The following is a 23,669-nucleotide window of genomic DNA, read 5'->3' on the forward strand; positions in this document are numbered from 1 at the left end:
TTAGTTTAAGCAGACTGTCTTTGTCTATTGTTGTGACTTACACGAAGATCCGGACACATTTAATGACCAATATATGCAGAAATCCAAGTAATCCCAAAGGGTTCACATACTTTTTCTTGCAACTGTATATATATATAGAAACTTATTAAATTATAATTCTGCTTTATCCTTTGTTTGCATATTAAATATCATTGTATTGTATTGTTTAATTTGATTGGACAGTTCTATTTTACTGGTATTGTTATATATATATATGTATATGATTAACTACATTACAAAAACACTTCGACAGATGAGCTATGTGGGTTTCACAGTGCTGGCATCTGCTGGGGTTTGGGGTTTTAAACACACACACACACACACACACACACACACACACACACACACACACACACACACACAGGAACACTCACTATCTGGCCAATTAAAGTGCTGCAGCATCACCTGGTCCCTCAGTAAAGCTTCAGAATGGCTCTGCTGATGTTTCTGCTGCTGTGGATGTTCTCAGATTTGTGCCAGAGCTTGGAAAGCCCAGGTAATCAGACCCAGCATTAATCTAATACACAGATATCTAGATAGTTTTTTCAGTCTGTTTGTTAATCAGATTTATAAGATTTAAGATGCAAATTTTTTATCATTGTAAAAAACTGTATGCAGACCTACAGAATGAATTCTACTATAGACCATTATTTGCATCATTCTTCCTGTTGGGTTTTGTTCAGTTATTTGAATCAGTGCAGACTCAGATCTTTATACTATCAGAATGAGGGAGAACTTTAGAGATGAGTCACTGTCGGGGTGTCCTCTTTACAGTGGTTATTCACGGTTTCTGTGCTTACTTATCGTGAAATTAATTATAGTAAGAGTGTGATAGAAATAAGCACTGGAGGATTTGGGTGGAGGGGGGGCAGGGTGGGCAACTGCCACCTTCAAGCCGTTATCTTTGCAGCAATGCAAAAACAGAAAGTTGGAGTCCATCCTGTAACCCAATTATAGACAAAAAACAAACTATAGAATCTTTTAAATAGTAACTAATCTACTAATTTGCTCTTTTTTAGGTAGAATTCACACCGTATTTATTGTAAATTACCTAAATTTAACATCTGTAGCAATACGTAAATAAAATAATTTTTTATAATTTTATTATTTTTTGCAATAGTTAATTACAAAATACATATTTTTTCTGTAGGCTCCTGGCATTATGTATTTGCATAATATGCATGTCCATCCCTAATTCACTATCAGTGTGTAGTCTTGCTCACCAGGGCTAACTTCCCTTGGGTATTCAGTTATATCAAATATTTAATAGTTGTTTTCCTGGCCATAATGTTGTAGGCTATAAGAGCAAGTTACTATAGTCTGTACTGTAAAGTATAACAGAGTGCTTGTAAATCCCTGAGAACTGCAGTGCAGTAACACTGTGCTGGATTAAATCTACCATTTAGTGAAACAATAGACTGGTAGAGGGGAAGCAGGGATGTTTTATTCTGTATTAAGAACCAAAAACACAAGCTAACCTTCCCTGAATAAGCAATAGTTAGTCATATTGATCTTTAATTTTGAACTCTTTTCAGAGTTAGCTTAACAATTTGGAGAGTTAAATGAACATTACTGTGAGTTATGAAGAAACTCAGGCAAGGTATTAAATGTTAAGCTATTTTGATTGATAAGTGTTACTCCAAACAGTGTGGAGCTATATTAACCCTGGAAAACAGTGTATATTCAACACTTGATTTTTTGTTAAGTTGCAAGAAAAAAAAGAAAATGCCCTATTGGCTGCTCTAATGCTTTCCAAACTTTTGACTGGTACTGCACACACCCGTCTGAACAAAATGTCCATATAAGGATATGCTAAGCAGCCGTTAATAAGCGGGACAGGTAATAACAGGGCGGTTACATTTCAGCTGCCAACCGACCAATACCGCACCCCTACCCTTTGCTGAGTCACATGACTCAGCGCTCTGAAACTGGCACGGGCCTACTGACTAAGTAAATCCGCCATATCATTTCAGCAGTGGGTGATTCCCCGCCGGCACAGGGTGAAACTGGAGCACGGGGCAGTGATTTAACTGAAAGAGCTGATGATCTCATACGCCAGTCATTCACCAACATCAGCTGGCACCTTAACCATGCATCTGCACACACAGGGTTGGGGTTTTTGATGGTTATGAATGTAGTATCTCTACGCTAGCATCTCGGTGGACATTAGACGGAATTGTTTGTTCGCTAAAACTAAAGACGTTTGGTTTCACTACGACATTTTTCGTAACAAATTATTTCACTTCATTAGCTACTAGGTGTGTAACGGTACAGAAAATTCACATTTCGGTTTACACCTCTGTATAAACCCCATGGTTTTTGGTATGGTTGGTGGAAAAAATGAAAAGGCTGGGTATTCTGTATAGCCTCACCTTTAATGTTACTAACTTCAAAGTAACAATGGAACTTCATTATAACAATGTTTTGTTTTTGGGAGGGAATGTTGTAAGGAGGCTCGAGCTCTTTTATTAAATGCTTGAAACCAAGGTTCTCTCCAACTCTCATCATGAGAGGATCTATGTTTTAGATCTTATTGGAACAAACAATGAGCATGACGCATTTTGAGAACAAAAACAACAGCATTACTTTAACTGATTAAACTACACATATTACAAGATGCATTTCATTGTTTGAGTTCTTTTTAAGAAATATCAGCATTAGATTGTTAAAATTAAATTATATTAATGGTGTCATTCACTCAAAATTTGAATTAAAACCAGGATTTTTTTTTTTTAATGCTGGAATTTCCCAGTATTATTGTGAGGGTGTAGTAATAATAGTGTAGTGAGGTTTAGGTCTGGCAGACTAGATTTGTTTGTGCTATATTACAACATCTCTGAGAGAGAGCGAAAGATGGCGAGAAAGACACACACGGCGCGCGCGAGAGAGAGACGGCGAGAGAGTGAGAGAGAGACACGGCGCGCGCGAGAGAGAGATACGGCAAAAGAGTGAGAGAGATGCACAGCCCGCAAGAGAGAAAAGAGAGAGACGGCGAGAGAATGAGAAAGAGACACAGCGCGCGAGAGAGACACACACACGGCACGCGCGAGAGAGAGAGAGAGAGAGAGAGAGAGAAAGAGAGAGACGACGAGAGAGAGAGAGCGAAGCGACAGGCGACCATTAGTTTCCTATGTCAGCGCAGTGACGGTGTGTGGACAGTTTAAATGATCTGCGATTTTGCGCGCGCTCTCTGCTTGTGAGCATCAGCTTCCAGTCAGAGGTAAACTTCTCAGCGCAGGTTAGTCAGTAGAGTAGGGGTGTCCAAACTTTTTTTGTTGGGGGCCAGAAGGAGAAATATATTTAAAGTCACGGGCCACAGACTCTGTAATAAAACAAATAATGAAATATACCACTTTAAAAAATACTTTTTTCCTGATTATTTCATTTACACACCATTTTACTTGACTAACTATCTTTATCTTTGACAGTGTTGTGTAAACTAAGATTTTTCAAATTGATGTTTAATTTCATGATGTCTCTTGATATAAAACCCCTTAATTACGGCAACTTTTAGACTCTTTGGCCCCTTTTTTCTGCGCTAAAAATGCGCACTCTCTCCGCTTTTAGACTCTTTGGCCCCTTTTTTCTGCGCTAAAAATGCGCACTCTCTCCGCTTTTAGACTCTTTTCCCCCGAATCTCACATTATAAAAACCTGCTTAACAGCGGGCCATATTTCATTCTATTTCTAATACCTCGCGAGCCGCTGCAAAAAAGGAAACTGGCCGCAAATGGCCCGCGGGCCGTAGTTTGGACACCCCTGCAGTAGAGGGTTGCTAATAACAACAGTGTTTTACAAGTCTCCTACAGACTGCCTGTTTACCGTGTATTTTAGCTCAGGTTAGCTCTTAAGCTAACATCTTCTCCAACAGCTTCACTGGAACTTCAGAATGGAGCCGCTTCCCATAAAAAAGAGCCACACTATTTAGCCACGGCACTTTCCTTAGTTTATGTCCATAATTTCTTGTCAGTTTATTTTTCAAGCTTTTTATTTTTCTTTAAGGCTGCAGCAGCACCCTCCTGTGGCAAATTTGGTAATTTAATGAGTAAATTCTTTAGAAACAGTTCTGTTACTTACAATCCCACCACTGAACCCCTCCTTCACTTCTGTTGTCGATTTTTCCCATTTTCCAAGCTTACATTTCTGAAAAAGACTGCCACATACATAATATCTTGTGCTGATCGACATCACCCTTTGAAGTGATGAGGGGCGAGAGCGCCATCTACCCACTCAGAGAGAGCCAATTTTGCTCCCTCAGGGCTCCGGCAGCTGATGGCAAGCAACCTGAACGGGATTTGAATCGGGCGATTTCTTGATCATAGTGGCAGCGCTTAGCCCTCTGGACTACTCAGAGCCTCTCCAGAACTTTTAAAAACGATAGATTAAAACATTCTAAAAACATCCTGAAAACTTCACAAACTGAACACTGGCATGTTCATGTGTTTTATTCTCTGACTGAATTACTGTGTGAAGTGTGAGGATTACAGATTTACACATCACTGTATCTTTTTTATTCTGTGATCAGGTCTGGAGAGGAGGGGCATCGTGTTGGAGCAGGATGTGATGGGGGTGCTGGGGGAGGAGGTGTACCTGCGCTGTCTCTACACCGGCAACGAGACCGTCATGTTTTCCACCTGGAACCGAGTTAACTCTGAAACTAACAGCGTAATGATGTCCGGCTTTAAATACGCCAATAAGGCCTTCAGCAAGGAGAGCTTCTCCATCCCAGAATCCCAAACCAACCTCACTGTGAAGGTGGGCATCACCAGCGTAACTATGGAGGGGCGATATGACTGTGCCTTCACCTTGGAAGAAAATATAATAAAGGAGAGCCTGTTCCTCACTGTCAACGGTCAGTATTCTACAGTTCAGTCATGTGATTTTTATCACATATCACATTATCACAGCATCTTACTTTAGAGAAAAACAGCGGTACTTTTGCAAAGCCAAAAATATAAGTGTTTATAGATGCCTTGTGTATGTATTATATTTGATTTACATAGCATACTTTAGCCAGATTTTAACTATTTTAGCCAGACTAGCTTATCTTAGCTTAGTAGCTTCTGGTTGAGTTCTGCTCTGTATGTGCAGCAGCTCTGTGCATTCACACACCCACAGGTTTGTAAGACTATTTTCAGAAGTGAAGCTCTGGCTTGTAACTAACTTACTCACTCACTCATTCACGCAGGTTTAGCAGACTCAAGCCTCCACACAACGGGGGTGCTATTAGTATTGTGTGCCTTTCTGTCCTACTAACTCTGGCTTCTCTCTCTCAGTCCGGCCTGAAATCAGAACCCGAGTGGAGGAGGACGTTGTGAACGGAACTCTTTACCAGACCGTCCACTGCTCAGCCATCAACGCCAAGCCCATGGCTCTGATCCGCTGGGAGATCCGCGGAGTTCCTCCCGACCCAGACGTCTTCTACATCTACACCACCAACTCCACTCATCCCAACAGGACAGGCAGTGTGGTCAGCGTGCTGCGACTCCCCGTCCTGCTGAATAACGAGAGTCGGGTCAGCTGCGTCGTCCAGCACCCGGCTTTACTCAGACCCACTGTTAGTGACGTAGAGTTACAGACGTACAGTAAGTTCTTATTATAGACTGAATTGCAGACTGCTGTAAACAGATGTTTGCTCAGGCTTTGTGTAATAGACAATACTAGCCTGGTCAGAACCCAGGTAGGAAAGTTAGTTTGTATATGTTTGTGTGCTTGGTTTCTCTCTGCCGTGTGTTCCAGACCACACGTCGCCACGTTCCAGCAGTTCTGCAGGTGTTTCCTGTCTAGCTATAAATGTTCACAGCCGTCTGCCAGTCAGCGTCATTTCCACCCGAGCTGCTTATACACACTAATAGTACAGCTTATTAAACCGAACAGGTTCCTTGTAAATGTATTTTAACGTAAATATACATATTTTCTTTGTCAGTGTTCAGTACGGAGTGTGTGTGGTGTTGATGGTACGCGTGGATCAGATTCAGCAGTGCTGCTGAAGTTTTTAAACACCCCAGTGCCACTGCTGCACTAAAAAAAAAGTCCACCAACAGTGTCCCGTAGGCACAGTTTTGTGGGCGGTGTCCTGTAGGTGGCATCCTCTGGGCAGTGTTGTGTGGGTGAAGTCCTGTGGGCACCGTCCTGTAGGTGGCGTCCTCTGGCCAGTGTTGTGTGGGTGGCATCCTCAGGGCAGTGTCCTCTGAGCGGCATCTTGTGGTTAGATCCTGTGAGCAGTGTCCTGAGGGTGGAGTCCTCTGTGCAGTGTCCTGTGGGCACCATCCTGTGAGTGGCGTCCTATAAGCGGATAAAAGACTGCCCAGTGCCACTGCTGCAATGAGAATAGTCCACCAACAGCATCCTGTTGGCAGTGTCTTGCGGGCGGTGTCCTGTAGGTGGCTTCCTCTGGCCAGTGTTGTGTGGGTGGAGTCCTGTGGGCACCGTCCTGTAGGTGGCATCCTCTGGCCTGTAAGTGGTGTCTTCTGGGCGGCGTCCTCAGGGCCGTGTCCTCTGCACGGCATCTTGTGGGTGGATCTTGTGAGCAGTGTCCTGAGAGCGGAGTCCTCTGTGCAGTGTCCTGTGGGCACCATCCTGAGTGGAGTCCTATGAGTGGAGTCCTGTAGGCAGCGTCCTCTGGACAGTGTTCTGTGCGTGGAGTCATTTGAGCAGTGTTCTGTGAGTGGTGTCCAGTGGGTGGAGTCCTGTGAGCAGTGTCCATAGGGCAGTATTTAGTGACACTGCTATGATTCATACCAGGAGTGACAGTGAGTTAGAGCTGAGGTTTTGTTTATCTAACTGAAAAGTAAGAGTTGAAAAATGACTGTTACCTGGAAATCTACAGAGGAAAGCAGTGTGTGTTTAAAGAGCATGAATGTACTCACTATATTACTAAGAACACAACTGAAAAACGTTTCCTCGGCTGTGAAACTCCTACACTGTGTTAATTTCACTTACTCATGCAGAAACTTTTGATTAAAACTATGACCTGTTAAACGGTGTATCAGAGTTTAACTGTTATTAATTCACCGTCCCACTCTGTCCTGCTTCAAATGCATCACACTTACAGTGTCAAAATTTATAATAGAATAATTTATAATAGTTGATTAACAAATATTTGGACATTTTGTAATTTTGTCTGAGTACACCCCCTCAGTATATTTACAATTAAGCTATCAATATGTTTTAGCATAAAATAAAGAGGTTTAACTAAAATATGGCACTAACCATTAAAGAATTACTCTCCATTTCCACAGGATTAAAATTAATTGGACAAACTACCATTATTATAAATGTAAGCAGTATTTAAAAAAAAAATTGCAGTAAATATCTGCCTGAAATCTGCATCCCATTTATTATTTCTCATACCTTTAGTAAGAGATTTAATCTACTAAAAGTGTCTTATTGTATTGACAGATAATTTAGTTTTTGTCTAGAAATAAAATTAAAAACAAGTAAAAATATCTGCCCATACAGTAAGACACTTTAAGTTAAAAAAATTACTTAAAACAAGGAAACATAAATTAGAAATATTATGAATATTCTTACAAAATTGTGAAAACAATGCAAAAATTTAACTACATTTAGAAAGTTTTAACTTTTTCGTGGTGTTTGTACATCTTTAAAGACAGTGTACATCATGGTCAAAATTTAATGTCATTATTTAATGTTCTATTAATAATCGGGATCCCCTCACTGTGAGATCTTTCTTCACAGTTCCTCCCAGCATCAGTATGAAGATGGAAGTGAAACAGAAGAATGGACAGGACATCCTGCAGGTTCTCTGCTCAGCGAAGGGAGGTCGGCCTCAGCCCAACATCATCTGGATCCTGCCCGACTCTGCACCGGCACAACTTCCTCAGAATCCCGAGGTGGAATCTGAATCCATCACCAGCTCTCACTGGTTTCCACCAGATCTGTGTGAAGGAGAAAATATCACCTGTGTTATTGGGTACCCGCTACGCCCTGCTGTACAGACGGAAACCATCACACTGCCAACGTACTGTGAGTACCAGCCTCTGCTGTAATGGCTTTCAGTTAACCGCTATGCTGAACTTGTAAAGAGTTAATTACTTGAATTTTTTGCCTATTAATGTGTTTGAGAGCATCAGTTATAAAGTTGAGAGGAGGTAGAGTTAGATACAGTGAATAGCTCTATTTGAGTAATGTTTTAATCCATTTTATGACAGGAACTACTCAACTAAAGCAGAGAAAAGTAAAGAAAAAAAATGACTTAAAGAAATTAAGGTTAGTCCAACTGGAATATTTCAAGGAATTTGAAAGTATCCTTAAGTGCAGTCACAAAGACCATCAAACATGTTATGATGATGAAACTGGCTCTCATTAGGATTGCCCCAAGAAAGGAAGAGCAAGAGTTCCCTCTGTTATACAGGAAAAGTATGAGCACTTAATGCTTCCCAGAGTGTTTTGGTTTGTTTAACATTTACTTACAGCTAATACATGATACTTTATGTGTTGCTTTATTGTCTGGATGACTTCAGTATTAATTTAAAACTAAGGGAAAAAAGAAATAAAAACATTGATATTGACACGTATTAAACCCTATGTATTAATAATTGGATATCAAAGTTCTTATGCATGTGAAGGCATAGAATGTACTGATTGCTAACACTCGACTCGCTGTGTTTTTAGATATTACTTCTCTTCAGCTGAAAGGTGGCAGGTCTGAGACGAGCAGTGACAAGACCTCTGATCTGGTGAGATTAGCTGATGGGGATGGAGAGGTCGTTATCAGGATGGAAGTGATTGGGAATGTTCCCAGCTATACAATCAACTGCACCAGGTGAGAATTCGGAAGTCCTGCAGAGGCTCCAATATAAGATACAAGACAACAGCTGTGATTGGTTGTAAAAAGGCGTGCAGTGAAATAGAAGGTGCAGAATGTTCGATTGAAGCTCACATTTGCTGAATGCTTTCATTAGAAGGACGTTTCTGCTTCAAATCTACTGTAAAACACTCTATTCACAGCCAATCGCAGACCTTTGCAGGCAGTAACTAGTAGAATAAAGTGGGTGGACCAAGGTCGACACTCTCTGGTGGCTGGCTCCAGTACATCTTTAACCCCGCCTATTTCTATTAATTTGAATGGGAGATGACGGAATCTTTAATCTAAAATTACACATCCAGTATTTTTTTTGGAAATTCCGCAAGCCCCTCTCTTGTGTTAATAACCTCAGTGTTTTTCTTTACAGTTAATACATTTTATATGAGTTGCTTTGTGATATTTAAAAGGGCTTAGTGATGTCGTGATTGATGCAATGCTTGTGTGCATCTCTGATACGGGTGGAGAGGGTCTCAGACGCTGTAATGTGAGTGAATATGGACATCCTGTCCATAATTATATACTGTCTATGGTCCTGACAGTTTCTCAGGGCTGCTCACTAGGGAGCACTCTTTTACTCTCACTCTTTCTTTCTCTTACTCTCTTGCTCTCTCTCTTTCTCTTTCTCTCACTTTTTATACACTTTTTTCCACATACGTCAATATTGTCTACCAATACGAAGCTGTGGTGTACAGAAATAGCATTGTACCGCTGGGCACTTTAGTAATGCTGCCACACTGCTGTTCCTAATGCACTTCTTTAAACAGAAAGAAATCTTATAAAAGGTCAAACCTTCCGTGAACGGATTCACAAAATTAGTAGAGATCGCCATTTTATTTTAAGATGTATGTTACTGTGCTAGTTAGCTAGCTAAGGCTAGCCCTATTAATATTACCTAGCCAGATAAACGTTAGCAGAGAGAGACAGCAAGCTAGCTAAACCCACTTCTCCGGCTATGATTGATCAACCCTAAACTGATTATTTTCTCTGTTTAAAGTCAAAACAAGTGGGAGGTTACATTAGTAATTGCTCCTCAGAGTAGCCTGCTTAGCTAGCTAGTTAATATCCTACTGATGGGAGCCTGGTCTTTAGGGTTACCAACCGTTCCTTGAAATCCGTAATCGTCCCGTATTTGGGCAGTAAAATACGCGTTACGTATTGAATTGATCCGGGACGCGCTTTGTCCCGTATTTTTAAGGTGAGTTATCAAGGCGGGTGATTTGTTTCAGAAACACCGCTGCGGCGCTGGACCCTCCTCCGCTGGAGAACAGCCGCTCCTTCTAAACAGAGGCTGTGACTCTCATTGGTCATGACACGGAGACTCACAACCAATCAGAAGCGCAGCCTCTGTTCAGGAGTGGCTGCTATCTGAGAGGAGGAGGGGCAGCGCGGTGGCGCGTTCTAACTCACTCCCTCCCTATTACAGAACTAGTGCACTATTTACCACTGGTTAACACACAATATAGTGCACTATTCCTGTGATTTAGAACGCAGAGACCAGCGCTCACGTACAGCGTTTAACAGCACGCAGCAGGAGAGAGACCAGAGGCTGAGGAGAATACAGGGAGAGGAGAATACAGCAGTGGTTCCCAACCTATGGGTCGCGACCCAACCTATGGGTCGCCAAAGATTCACGGAGGGTCGCGAAGACCTCTTGATTTTGAGGGGTTTAATTCTAATACCATATATAGCCCATGTTGAATAAATGACAAAGCATTTAATTATAAAATTATTAAATAATTAAATATATGCATAGAAGCAACAAAATTTAAGTGCTACATTAAACATGTATTCTGTTTTTGAACGAAGACTAATAGTTGTATAAGACGACGCTGCCGGTTTCGTCTATGGCAGAAGCATTTCTGCTTTCTGACTCCGGTCAGCAGGCAGTATGGCTTTCTATACGCGATGTCTTCAGGATTAAAAAAAATAATAATAAATATTCAGCACATCATTCAAGCTTCCACCGCAGCACCCAGGAGTAATCCAGAGAAGAGCTTCAAGATCGAATCTGGGAATCTTCGCGCTGAATAACGCCGCGCACTGCAGCATTTCAGGCCGCTGGAGCTCCATACGATGTTATTATTATTATGTATTATTATTATAGTTATTATTATTCATTCCTCATGTAAAAAAAAAAAATAAAAACATTGTATGAAACTCCGCTGGTGGTGGGAAATGCTGCAGCATGTGGATGCCTATTGGTCTAATAATAAACGTTGTTTTTAATTTGTGTATTTTCTAATTCTCTCTTTTAAATAACATTTTTTAAAGTCTATTTTCTAATTCCCCCTTTCAAATAATATTTTTCGTTTTAAGTCTATTTTAAACCCCCCTTTCAAATAATATTTTTCGTTTTAAGTCTATTTTTTAAACTCCCCTTTCAAATAATGTTTTTCGTTTTAAGTGCATTTTATAATTCTCCCTTTCAAATAATATTTTTCGTTTTAAACACATTTTCTAATTCTCCCTTCAAATGATATATTTTGTTTTAAGTGCATTTTCTAATTCTCCCTTTCAAATAATATTTTTAGTTTTAAGTGCATTTTATAATTCTCCTTTTCAAATAATATTTTTCGTTTTAAACGCATTTTCTAATTCTCCCTTCAAATAATATGTTTAGTTTTAAGTGCATTTTATAATTCTCCCTTTCAAATAATATGTTTAGTTTTAAGTGCATTTTCTAATTCTCCCTTCAAATAATATAATTCGTTTTATGTGTTTTTTATAATTCACCCTTTCAAATAATATATATTTTTTGTTTTAAGTGCATTTTATAATCCTCCCTTTCAAATAATGTTTTTAGTTTTAAGTGTATTTTAAATTTTTCCGTTTCAAATAATATATTTATATTTTTAATGGTGTTCCAGTGCTTCGTACTTGTTTGCTAAAGCATCTGTCACTGGAGTAATGCAGTAATCATAATCTGGCGCTATATGCACTCCATCTCCGAGTCGGAGAAATAAAATGATAACTAAAATGAGTTTTCGCAGGAAACAGAGCGTACCACGTGACTCCCTCTCGTGCGGGCGCTGTTGCATTGTGACTTACTGAGTAGGCCTGAGGGAGGGAAAGATGGCTAGCCACAGGTAGGAGAGACAGAGGAGGAATGTGTCAAAAAGAAAAGGTCAAAGAGGGGGTACCAAGAAAGTTTTATAGAGTATGGATTCATAGAAGCAATGGATAAAGTTCGAGCTGAATGTATATTTTGCCGTGACAAACTAGCGAACGAAAGTTCGAAGCCATGCAAGTTAAAGCGACACCAGACCACAAAACATCCGGAGACGGTGGGAAAACCGAAGGAGTTTTTTCTAAGAAAAAAAGAGCTTCTTGTTGCTAACAGGCCACAGAACATTAAAGACAGCTTGTTGAGGGCTGGCAGCGACCACAGGCAGGCAACGATTGCATCTTTTGAATGTTCTCTTCTAATTGCCAAAGACAAAAAGCCACACACCATTGGCGAGACACTGATTAAACCTGCGTGCATTAAAATGGCCGAGAGAATGTGTGGACCTCAGGTGGCTAACAAATTTAAGATTGTTCCACTGTCCAACAACACAGTGAAAGACAGAATCGACAGAATGGCAGGGAACGTCGAGAACACACTAGTCGAAAAACTGAAGACCAGTCCCTTTTCCATCCAGCTGAATGAAACCACCACTGTGGCCGAGGAAGCAATCCTCATTGTTTACGCACAATACATCGAGGGGACCGAGGTAAAACAGGACATTCTTATGTCTGTCAATCTGAAATCCACCACAAGAGGAGAGGATATTTTCAGTGCAGTTGACACGTACATCACAAGCCACAACATACCCTACAAAAATATAGTGGCATGCTGCACTGATGGAGCTGCCTCAATGATGGGGAAAAATAAGGGCTTCAATAGCCGTTTGAAAGAGAAGGCCCCGCACTGCTTGGTGTTTCACTGCATGGTACACAGGCACGCACTGGCAGGCAAACATCTCTGCGAAGACCTGAACGAAACATTAAAGACTGTGGTCAAAATAGTGAACTTTATAAAAGCTCGTCCGGTCAACAGAAGAATCTTTGCACAGCTGAGTGAGGACGAGACGCACCAGACACTCCTACTTCACACCGAAGTTCGCTGGCTTTCCCGGGGGAAAGTGCTGACGCGATTCATGGAACTGAAAGACCAAATACAGGAATTCTTGGCCGTTCACAACCAGAAATTAGCAGACGAAATGAAAGACGAGTTTCTAATCAAGACTGCATATCTTGCTGATATATTCAGTCTGTACAACGAGGCGAACAAACGTATGCAGGGCGCAGACGGAACCGTCATTGAGTGCAAAGAAACAGTGGATGCGTTTGTGCGCAAAGTGGAGTTCAGAAGAAATAAACTGAAAAAGGGGGACCTACAACATTTTCCTTTGTTACTACAACAATCAGGCGGGGTGTTACCTGATGCTTTGACGACACAATTCGCCTGCCACATGGATCGACTTCAAGAAGAGATGCACTCTCGCTTTTCGGATATTCATGAACTTGTCTCAAAAGACGCATGGGTGATGGACCCATTTCTCGCAAAAGAAGATGATGTGGAGCACCTCCAGGCAGAGGATGAGCTCATGGATATAAAGTCCAATTCCGTCTGCATGCGGTTCTATGATGAGCATGGATTCAAGCAGTTTTGGTTGGCAAAAGGACCAGGTGTCGCTCCTAGGCTTGCTAATCATGCGATCACCAGATTCATCTTGCCATTCGCCACAACGTACCTGTCAGAGACGGCTTTCAGCGCTCTGGTCACCATCAAAACAAAGGCACGCAACAGACTGGATGTGCACAGCGACTTTCGTTTGGCTGTTACCAAAGTCACGCCAGACATCGAATCACTGGCTAAAGAAATACAGTGGCAGAGCTCTCATTAAAAGCTAGGTTGCCTGGCTTAGGTTGTGTTTACAGTCAAATGAAAACGAGATAAAAAAAAAAAAAAAAACTGAAATTGGTAATATCATACGTTCCTCATTTTTTGTGTTGTTGCCTGGGTTAAGTTGTGTTTACAACAGTCAAATAACAAGGAGATAAAAAAACAGTGAAATTAATACTGTGGTAATATTACAAATTATTAGGCCTACTCAGTTTGTGTTGTTGCCTGCCGAAGTGTTTTCAATAGGTAAATGAATAGGTGAAGAAGGAAAAACAGTGAAATTCATGTGATATTATTTTTATTTTATTTATTTTTATTTTATTTTATAAGTTATTCCTCATTTTCTGTGTTGTTGCTTCTTTCATATGGAAGTGGGCCTATATTACTTTTGAAGAGACATGTGTTTTACAAATAGCCTATTTTCTTAAGCTTATGTAAAAGCCTAATTTCAAAGTTTTTCTTATTGATCTGTATTGTTTGAGCAGGCAATGTTATAATGAAGTTCATTTTAGGGTGAATTATTGAAATGTATTAAAGTAAAAAATGTAAAAGACGTAAGTGTATATATTTTTTTAATTTTTTGGGGGGGGGGGGGGGGGGTGGGGTTTGTTGGGGCTTGATATGTTGGGTCACCAAAGCTTACAATGGTAAAAATATGGGTCCCTGAAGAAAAAGGTTGGGAACCACTGGAATACAGGGAGAGGGAGCAGTGTCGAGGTTCCCTGTGCGATATGCGTCTCCAGAAGCTGATATGGTATTAAAAAAAAAGCTCATTTGAAAGCAAAAATTGCACAATTTAATTTATTACATTAAAAATATTTCTGTTATGAACAACATATTTCTGAACGAAACATACAGTACTGTGCAAAAGTTTTAGGCACCTGTGGGGATTTCAGTAAAGAAAAAGCTTCTTATCTGTGCAGTAAGTGTTTATTAGCTCAGTAAAACACTAAAAATACAATAAATACAAACAGCACTTTTACAAATAGCAGAGCTTTTACTGCCCTGTTCTCCTTAATAAAACATCTCCTAATCTCTCCTCCTCATCTAAGTTTTATAGTGTTATTTCTCATCATATCTACACCTGGTTTGGTAAATTGGTAAAGCAGGTGAGCTGCTGGCGGAACTGAACATAATATACACATGCTGGCTGAGGAGCATCCAGGAGAAAATGGAATCTCTACACTTTGTTCTTCAGCTCGGATCACAAGATACAACATACTTAGTTCAAAATGAGAATTCCTTGTTATGTTTTACTGTATTTATGTTTATTTGCATCTGTTTAAATCATATGTGGTGAATAGTTACCAGATTTACCAGCTTGACACCACAAATATACATATAATAATATTTTATTTAGATTTTATTTTTTATGTTACACTCTAAAAAACAGAGGTACAATATGAGTACTTTTTTGTACTCAAAGGTACACTGTTCATAATTGTACCCTTAGAGGTATAATATTGGTCTTTACAGGGTCCGATTTGTTCCCTCTGAAGTACAAAGTCATTTCTAACAGCAATAAGTACATATTTGTACCATTTAACCAACCAAAGGGTACATTCAGTATTCTGTATCACTGCACTAATAAACAATATATATTTAAATTGCACATTTTTTTATTTGAAAGCCAGACAATTTTGGATCATCAAGTTTTTGAGCCACATTTAGTTGATGATAATGTTTATAATTTTTATAATCTTTACTGGCAAATAAAACATGGGTACGAAAAAGGACTTTCACTGAAAGGTACTTTTTTTGTACCTCAATATAAGGTACAGCCCCAGCGACAAGCTTTGTACTCTTTTAATGATGTTATGTAATAACAAAAGTTTGGGAGAAGGACCACGCCCGAACTCTACGTTCTAACTCCACCCCGTATCAATCAACCGTCCTATAAATACCTCCCCTAACTAACTACCTCTCGTGACGAAAAATTCGTAGCATTCGATTTGACGCACTCACCTGCCAGCATTTGCTCGCTCCCCATGGATCTCCAACTCACCGCCTCCGATGAGGACCTCTTCCCTCCCAGCCAGCCTGTCTCTGCTCCTGCTCCCTCTCGCCGGGCTCATCGCTTGAGGTCTGTCGTCTCCATTCCGGCTACTCCTGGTTCTACTCCTGGTTCTACCCATTCTTCTTCCCGGGCTGGTCGTCCTCACCAACGCACCCCCAGATCTCAGCGCTCCCGTCGCTCTTCTCCTCCTTCCCCCACTCCTCCTGGTCGAGCTCGCCGCTCTGGGCGCCCGGCTTCCTTAGCCGGCCCCGCACCCCCTTCCCCGGCCGAGCCCCTCTCTTCTGGTAAATCCCAGCCTCCTCGCATGTCCGATTGGACTGTTGTTAAGTTACAGCGGGTTTTGAAGGACCGCGGCGTCCCTTTCCCCCGTTCTGCTCCCAAAGCGGAACCTTTTTCGCTCTATCTCTCCTCGTTGGGTGGAAAACAGCGCGCAGGAGCCGCACCGGCGTCGCGGTCCGATGACGTCACCCGCTCAACTCTTCGCCACGGCTCCTCTCGCGCCGCAGGCGCGGCACGCCCTCCACCTGCTTCGGCCTCAGCGCCTCCTCCGGGCCCCGAACCCCTCCCCTTCTCCTCTGCCTCCTTCTCTCCTTCTTTGCCGATCCCGGCTGTTTTCTCTCGTCTCTCTCCTTCCCCCCCGCTTCCTCCATTCGTCCAACCCCCTCCCTCAATCGTCCAACCCCCTCCCTCAATCGTCCAACCCCCTCCCTCAATCGTCCAACCCCCTCCCTCAATCGTCCAACCCCCTCCCTCGATCGTCCAACTCCCCCTCCCTCAGCCGTCCAACCCCCTCCCTCAGCCGTCCAACCCCCTCCCTCAGTCGTCCAATCCCTTCCCTCACTCATCCTTCGTCCCTCCCCTTTGCTTCGCTTCTGCCGTTCCCCAACCAGTGTATTCCAGCCAGCCTTTCTCATTCTCTCACTCTATGCCAGTCCAGCCTCTCCCCTCCACTTCTATCCCCGTTCCCCCCCAGTCTGCAGCACTCGCCGCGCCCTTCACCGGAGCTCCGTGCTCTTCATTCTCCCTGTCTACGGCACCGCCTGTTGCCCCCCCGGCCAACGCACGGATGTTCAACCCTCCCCTGGTCTCCTCCTCTCTGCGGAACCGCATTCTTCAAGGTGCGGATGTCGATCTTTCCTCCCTACTTCTCCCCTCCCCTTCTTCTGCTCCCCGTGTCATCGACACCGGCGACATCTCGCTTACCTTGCATCAACCAGGCCCCCGCGTCTCCAAAATCCTCTCTGCAGCCGAGTTCGCCTTTGCCTTCTCCATCTTCAGGGATGTCATCTGTTCGGCTTTTCCATCACGCCGCCAGGAATTGGACGACTATCTGTCCTTGATTTTGGATATGGCTATCCGTTTCGGAGGCTCTGGTTTCTACGAATATCATCGCCTCTTCTCAGCCCGCGCCGCGGCTCGTCTTACACAGTGGAACCTTGCTACATTCTGGGGTGCCCCAGACCTGGAACTTTATTGCCACGTTTTCGCGGGACGTAGCTCCCTCTCCTGCTCCGTGTGTGGCGGCCCCTCTCACCCTGCTTCTGTTTGTTCCCAGGCAGCCTCCACCGCCCCTCCGGCCCCCGTCCAACATTCTTCGGCGCGCGCCGCTCCCGTGCGCCCGTCCTCTTCGGGCGCCCGCGACAGCTTCGGCCGCCCTATCGTTTTTCTCGACGGGCAGATGGTTTGCAACAATTTCAACCACTTGGGTTGTTTTGCTTCCTCCTGTCGAAGGCTGCACGTCTGCTCTCGATGCGGTTTGGCGCACGCTCTCTCCTGCTGCCCAACGCGTCCCCCCAAGTTCGGCCGGAGCTGACTATTGCGGTTCCTCTCCACCCCGGTCAACGTACCGGCTCTCGCCGCTGACCTGTCTGCTCACCCTGACACCTCCTTCGTTTGCAGCCTCCTGGACGGCCTTCTCTTTGGCTTCTACCCCGGTCTCGTCGCCTCGCCGAGCTCTTCTCTCACCTGTCCTAACCTCCTTTCCGCTCTGGCCGAGCCCGATGTCGTGTCTTCCCTTCTGCAACAGGAGCTCTCCAGTGGTTTCATTATCGGTCCTTTCTCAACGCCCCCTTTTTCTGTATTTCGCATCAATCCTTTGGGCATTGCCACACGAAAATACTCTGGCAAGAAGAGGATCATAATTGATCTCTCGGCTCCGCATGGCTCTTCGGACCCGTCCATAAACAGCCTCATACCTAGTTCTGAATTTTCTCTCCGTTACGCGACCGTGGATTGTGCCATCGAAGCCATCAAGTTGGCCGGCAGAGGTGCTTGGCTGTCGAAGGCCGACATCATCTCAGCTTTTAAAATCCTACCCCTCCATCCTGACTCTTGGCACCTTTTTGGAGTCCGCTGGGACGATCAGTTTTACTTTTCCGTTCGCCTTGCTTTTGGGTGCAAAAGCAGCCCGAAGCTTTTTGATTCCTTCGCTGAGGCGCTGTGCTGGATCTTGCTGAATAAACACAGGCTCCCGTTCGTGCTCCACCTCCTGGATGATTTTCTCGTCGTTGACTCGCCTTCCTCGCCCCCCTCGCGGGGCCTTGACGCCGTGACCAGCACTTTCACTCGTCTCGGAGTCCCGATTTCGGAGGAGAAGACCGTGGGTCCCGCCACGTCTCTGGAGTTCCTCGGGATCATTCTCGACTCCGCTTCCTTCCAAGCTTCTCTTCCTCAGGAAAAGCTTAATCGCGTCACTTCTTTCATCTCCGACTTTCTCAGTTTTCCCACCCGTACTAAACAGCAGCTTCTTTCCCTGCTCGGCCACTTTAATTACGCTACCCAAATCATACCTCAGGGTCGTTCTTTCATCTCCCATCTCCTTCGCTTATCATCTTCTGTCCGATCCCTCCACCATTTCGTCACGCTCGACGAATACTGCACGTCGGAGCTCCGATTCTGGCTCTCTCTCCTCCGCCACTGGAACGGGATCTCCTTTTTCTATGCCGACGCAGCTTCCAGCCCTTCTGATGTTCAGCTGTTCACTGATGCTGCGCCTTCCTCTGGTTTCGGCGGCTATTACGGCGGACGCTGGTTCGCCTCTGCCTGGCCGAAGCAATTCGTCCGCTCCGCTGCGCACCTGCGCGATTCTTCCGCGCTCTGGGAGATTTATCCTATAGTTGTCGCTGCCCTCCTTTGGGGACATGAATGGTCAGGAAAATCAATTTTACTCCATTCAGACAATCTCGCCGCGGTCCACATCATCAACAAAAGTAGATCAAAATCGCTAGAAATAATGCCTTTTATCCGTCGCCTCACTTGGCACTCCATAAAGCATCAGTTTATAATTAAAGCTGTCCACATCCCAGGTTTATCTAACTCTATTGCTGACTCTCTTTCTCGCTTTCAATTCCAGAAATTCAGATCCTTGGCTCCGCATGCAGACTGCAACCCAACGCCGGTACCTCCATTTTCACTAACTACACTACACCTAACCCCCGTCTGAACGAACTAATCCTCCAAGCACAACAAACCATCCTTTCAGCCGTTTCCCCACAGACACTCTCTACTTACTGGTCAAGCTGGAAAGCATACAAAAATTTCCACTCCGCACATAATATATCTTTCCCTTCTCATCATCCATCCGTAATAGCAGCTTATATTACTTTCATTCACACTCAACATTCAGCCCGTTCCTCATCACTCAGAGTCCATCTGGCAGCTATCAATTTTTTCACTAAACTAATTACTGGCATACCACACCCTTCCTCTAATCACCCTCAAATTTCCCTCCTCCTGAAAGGAATCCAAAAATCAGAAACTCCATCCTCACACGAACGAGCTCCCATCTCACCAGAAATCCTCCATCGTTGCATTCAAACCCTCCGATCAGGCTTTTACCCTCCGACAACATCCTCCACGCTCCAATCGATATTTCTCCTGGCATACTTCGGATTCCTCAGATGCTCAGAATTCACTTCACTTAAAATCTCCCACAACTCCTTTTCATACCCCCTCATATCAGATCTCAGCATCCTGGACTCGGATACTCTCACCTTTAAAATCAAGCGAAGCAAAACTGACCAACTTGGCAAAACCACGATCCTCCATCTGTTTAAACTTGACTCACCCCTCAGCCCGTACGAACCACTCGTCCACCACCTAAATCTCCGGCTCTCTCAACAAGCATCACCTTCAGATCCTCTGTTCACCACGGAATCTGGTAGTATTATCACAAGGCACTGGTTCCACACACATTTCCGCCGCATCCTTTCAGTCAACGGTTACTCACCAGACCAATTCTCCGCCCACTCATTCCGCATCGGTGCAGCATCCAACGCCTCCAGACAAGGAATCCCCGAGCACGTCATCAAGCTTCTCGGACGGTGGTCTTCTCAGGCGTACCACTTATACATCCGTTCCAAACCAGACGATTTGAGACAGGCTCATCTCAAACTAGCTTCATTATAAGCTCCATATTTTGGGGATATAACTGCACGCTTCTTCAGCACGCAGTTCAGAACTCCAGCCCAAATTTCCCCGAGTTCCCTCCCCTTTTTCTTCCTCCTTTTCTACTTCTATAAGGCGTGGTCCGCACTTAGCAAAATGATGTTATGTAATAACAAAAGTTTGGGAGAAGGACCACGCCCGAACTCTACGTTCTAACTCCACCCCGTATCAATCAACCGTCCTATAAATACCTCCCCTAACTAACTACCTCTCGTGACGAAAAATTCGCAACCCACCTCCTCCCCTGCAACCCCCTTTTTTCTACTCTTCCACTTCTCATTAAATAAAAAGGGGGGGATATAACTGCACGCTTCTTCAGCACGCAGTTCAGAACTCCAGCCCAAATTTCCCCGAGTTCCCTCCCCTTTTTCTTCCTCCTTTTCTACTTCTATAAGGCGTGGTCCGCACTTAGCAAAAGTACAAATCTGTACTTACTTTTCTTAGTGTGTACTTTTATTTACATTTATATACCCATTATTAAAAGCTTAGTCTTAAGCACAATGAAGTACAGAATTCTGTTGTGATTAATCTGAATAATAATTTTAATCAATTGGAACTACTAAATTTGACATATCATGCATTTTTTTCTGACTGCAGGGAAGACGGACCCATGCCTAAAGAAGTGAATGTGGTTGGTAGTGATATACTGATTAAAGGTCCTGTGGGTTTCAACATTTCGGGTCAGTATCGGTGCCAGGCCTCCTACCACAGACACTCTGCCGTCCTGCAGCTCCAGATCGAAGTAAATCCCAGAGTGGAGATACCAGGTGCAGGCCTACATCCTTCTGTAGTTCCAGTTCCCTTAGAACATGACAATGATTTTTAATAGCAGTAATAGTTTTAATTAATTTTCTAGAGTAACCTGACTTTAGGGTGGTTAGATCCTGCCATCTTTGGGTATTTTGTATAACAGGAACAACACAAATTCGAGCCAAGACTACTTCCTGTATTGTTTTTGATTCAGAGACCACGTTTCCTCAGGCTGAGGGAATAAATCTTATTTTTAAGTGTTGGACATTAATTGTCTGTAAATTATGATTCTGTCAAGATTCCATCCAGAAAATGTGGAATTACATAGAATTTCTAGATTTGCCTAGCTTTGAAATGTGGTTAACTGCTGAGTCATGCTAACTCCATTGGGGTCTGTTTGTTGTTAGCATGATTCTTTTCCGACAGTGACGTTGCACCGCAGGACGTGCAATGTCACTTAAGGCAGTTAAATCAAAAATGTTGCAATGTTTTGATTCTTGACACAAGAAGTACATACACAGCGCTGTCTCTGAATTCACACTTTTAATCCCAGATAAACGCTCTTATTTACCTTTTAAAAAGCCATGTGAATGCCTGATTAAAGGGCCGATTACTGTTTTGCTGTTTTCCTCGGGTTTTGAGTGCTCAGCGCTGACTCAGCTCTTAATTGGTCTGAATGAGAGACAGTGTGGGGGTGGGGGCGGGGCTGGTGAAGTCATGAGATCTGCATTTTTTTATATCGCAATATATTATTGAAACAAAAGAACATTTGCAATGTAATTTTTTTAATCGTGCAGCCCTACTAACTACCATGTTATTTCTGTGTCAATCATTTTAATTTCTTTAATTTCAACAGTTTTACCCTGACATTACCAAACATTACCAACCAATCCAGTATAAAGGCTTGTTGATACTTCCAGTAAAGCATCAAGAAAAGTTTAGGAACTTTATTCAAAAACAAGGGTTAGCTAGCTGTCTAGTTCTGTACATTCTGTAGAATGCAGTGCGAGGGCAGCAAAGATTCCTCACTCCTGTATAAACGTTACTGTATTATTTATGCTTCTCTTCAGTGACTTTCCCCCCAAACATAAGTGCTCGGCTCTGGAAAGAAGGAGCTAACACCTATGTGGAATGCTTGGCGTCCGATGCCACTCCCGCTGCCAATGTCTCATGGGATCTTCCACAAGACCTGAATGTGGAGATACAGTCCGATGTTTCGTCATGCAACGGGACACACACTGTCCGCAGTGTCCTCACCCTGCCTGCCTGCTTCTTCCAGGAGACCACAGTCGAGTGTGTGGTTGAGCATTTAGACCTCCTGCAGCAGGAGAGGAGACCAGTCCATCTTCCCATCTGTGGTAAGTGAAAATGTTACCTGTCACAGATCTGCCCAATGAACATGCTCATGTGGGTCACGTGGGTGAAACATGGGCTAGGTTGGTTCCAGGTGGGGGTGAACCCAGCTCTCCTTATTCTTACATGGGTCCCATCTGTACTCTAATCCTTGATTAGTTGAATTTATTTAAATCATTGAGAAAAACAAACTTCATATCAAATGCTTTGCACAGCATTGGCACAATAATTCTATCTAGTGTTATGTTTGTTTTAATTTAAGTAAAATATAGATTTAAAAAACTCTGAAAGGTATGAATGAAGAGTAGAGCACACAGTCAACACCAGCTCAAAAAATGAAGCTTGGTTTTACAGTTTACAACATTGAGGCCAAGTAGTTAATCATAAAATATGTTCTACAAGTTTACCCTAGGGGACTGACTACACACAGATGGTGAGTGTCATAAACTGGAGGACACAGCCAGTATCCAAATAAATGGTGCCAGAAGCCAATAGGAAAACTTCCAATGGCAGCAGACTAAACTCTAAAGTTATTGACTCGGATCTCAGTTTGGCTGAAAATATTGAACTCATAGTAGTCGAGTGATGTTTGGAAATGTCAAATTTTACAAAACATACACAACTTATTTATTTGGGTTCAGCCTAATTGTGGGTTTACAGTATAGGCCCAAGGTGCAGTGTAGAAGCCAGATGGTGCACACATTTAACCCATGCACAAAACTGGTTCTCAGTTGGGCTACCCATGCAAACCCCACGTAGGCACACCTTCTATATACTGTAGGTCCAATATGTATGCCTGCATGCTATACCATATTGGAGTCAGTAGATTTTCGTTTCCGATGGTTGACAGGGATGACAGTGGCCAACAAATTCTATTTTCATTGCAGTTCCTGTAAACGTGACGCTGCAGAGCATGGTGGTGTGGGTGAACGGCATGGCGTATACCCAGGTCAACTGCAGTGCGGACAGCGTGCCCCCGGACTCCACTGTATTCTGGAATACAGAAAACTGCAGGATGGGCATCAACATGTCTGAACCCAGTGAGGTTCTGATCCAGTCTGGGACTCTGCAGGGTGATGGTGGTGGGGTCTGGAGCTCAGCTCGTCTCCCAGTTCACTCCTATGCTGGGTGCACTGTGGTCTGTGTGCTGGAGCATCACCGACCTGAGCGGAACAGTGTCCAACTTCCATCAGGAGGTATGTACGCCTCACACCAAGAGATTAACCCCTGCAGTACTGACCTATGAGCACGCTGGGGTTTTGCCTCATTTAAAATCAAATATACTCATATTAGGATAAAAGACGGGTAAAGCGTCTCAGTGCGGGTAAAGCGTCTCAGTGTGGGTAA

The 23,669-nt window shown here is 43.4% G+C and overlaps 1 protein-coding gene and 1 long non-coding RNA gene across 2 annotated transcripts in view; one reads left to right on the forward strand and one right to left on the reverse strand.

Annotated features, from left to right (window-relative positions):
• The first annotated feature begins 428 nt into the window (after positions 1-428).
• Positions 429-23,669, forward strand: part of si:ch211-149e23.4 (uncharacterized) — a 31,983-nt gene continuing 8,742 nt past the window's right edge. The window contains exons 1-8 of the mRNA XM_049467218.1: positions 429-535; positions 4,564-4,890; positions 5,315-5,623; positions 7,740-8,027; positions 8,676-8,826; positions 20,817-20,986; positions 22,040-22,327; positions 23,210-23,518. Of these exons, the coding sequence (XP_049323175.1) occupies positions 469-535; positions 4,564-4,890; positions 5,315-5,623; positions 7,740-8,027; positions 8,676-8,826; positions 20,817-20,986; positions 22,040-22,327; positions 23,210-23,518 (1,909 nt within the window). The 5' untranslated portion in view covers positions 429-468. The remainder of the gene's footprint in view (positions 536-4,563; positions 4,891-5,314; positions 5,624-7,739; positions 8,028-8,675; positions 8,827-20,816; positions 20,987-22,039; positions 22,328-23,209; positions 23,519-23,669) is intronic.
• LOC125782617 (uncharacterized) lies at positions 7,670-10,106 on the reverse strand. Its single transcript, XR_007425340.1, has 2 exons — positions 9,968-10,106; positions 7,670-7,939 (listed from the first exon to the last, which is right to left on the reverse strand). It is a non-coding gene; the product is annotated as an uncharacterized LOC125782617 (long non-coding RNA).

This window comes from Astyanax mexicanus, chromosome 18, assembly GCF_023375975.1.
Source record: "Astyanax mexicanus isolate ESR-SI-001 chromosome 18, AstMex3_surface, whole genome shotgun sequence".
In the NCBI taxonomy this organism is placed as follows: Eukaryota; Metazoa; Chordata; class Actinopteri; order Characiformes; family Acestrorhamphidae; genus Astyanax; species Astyanax mexicanus.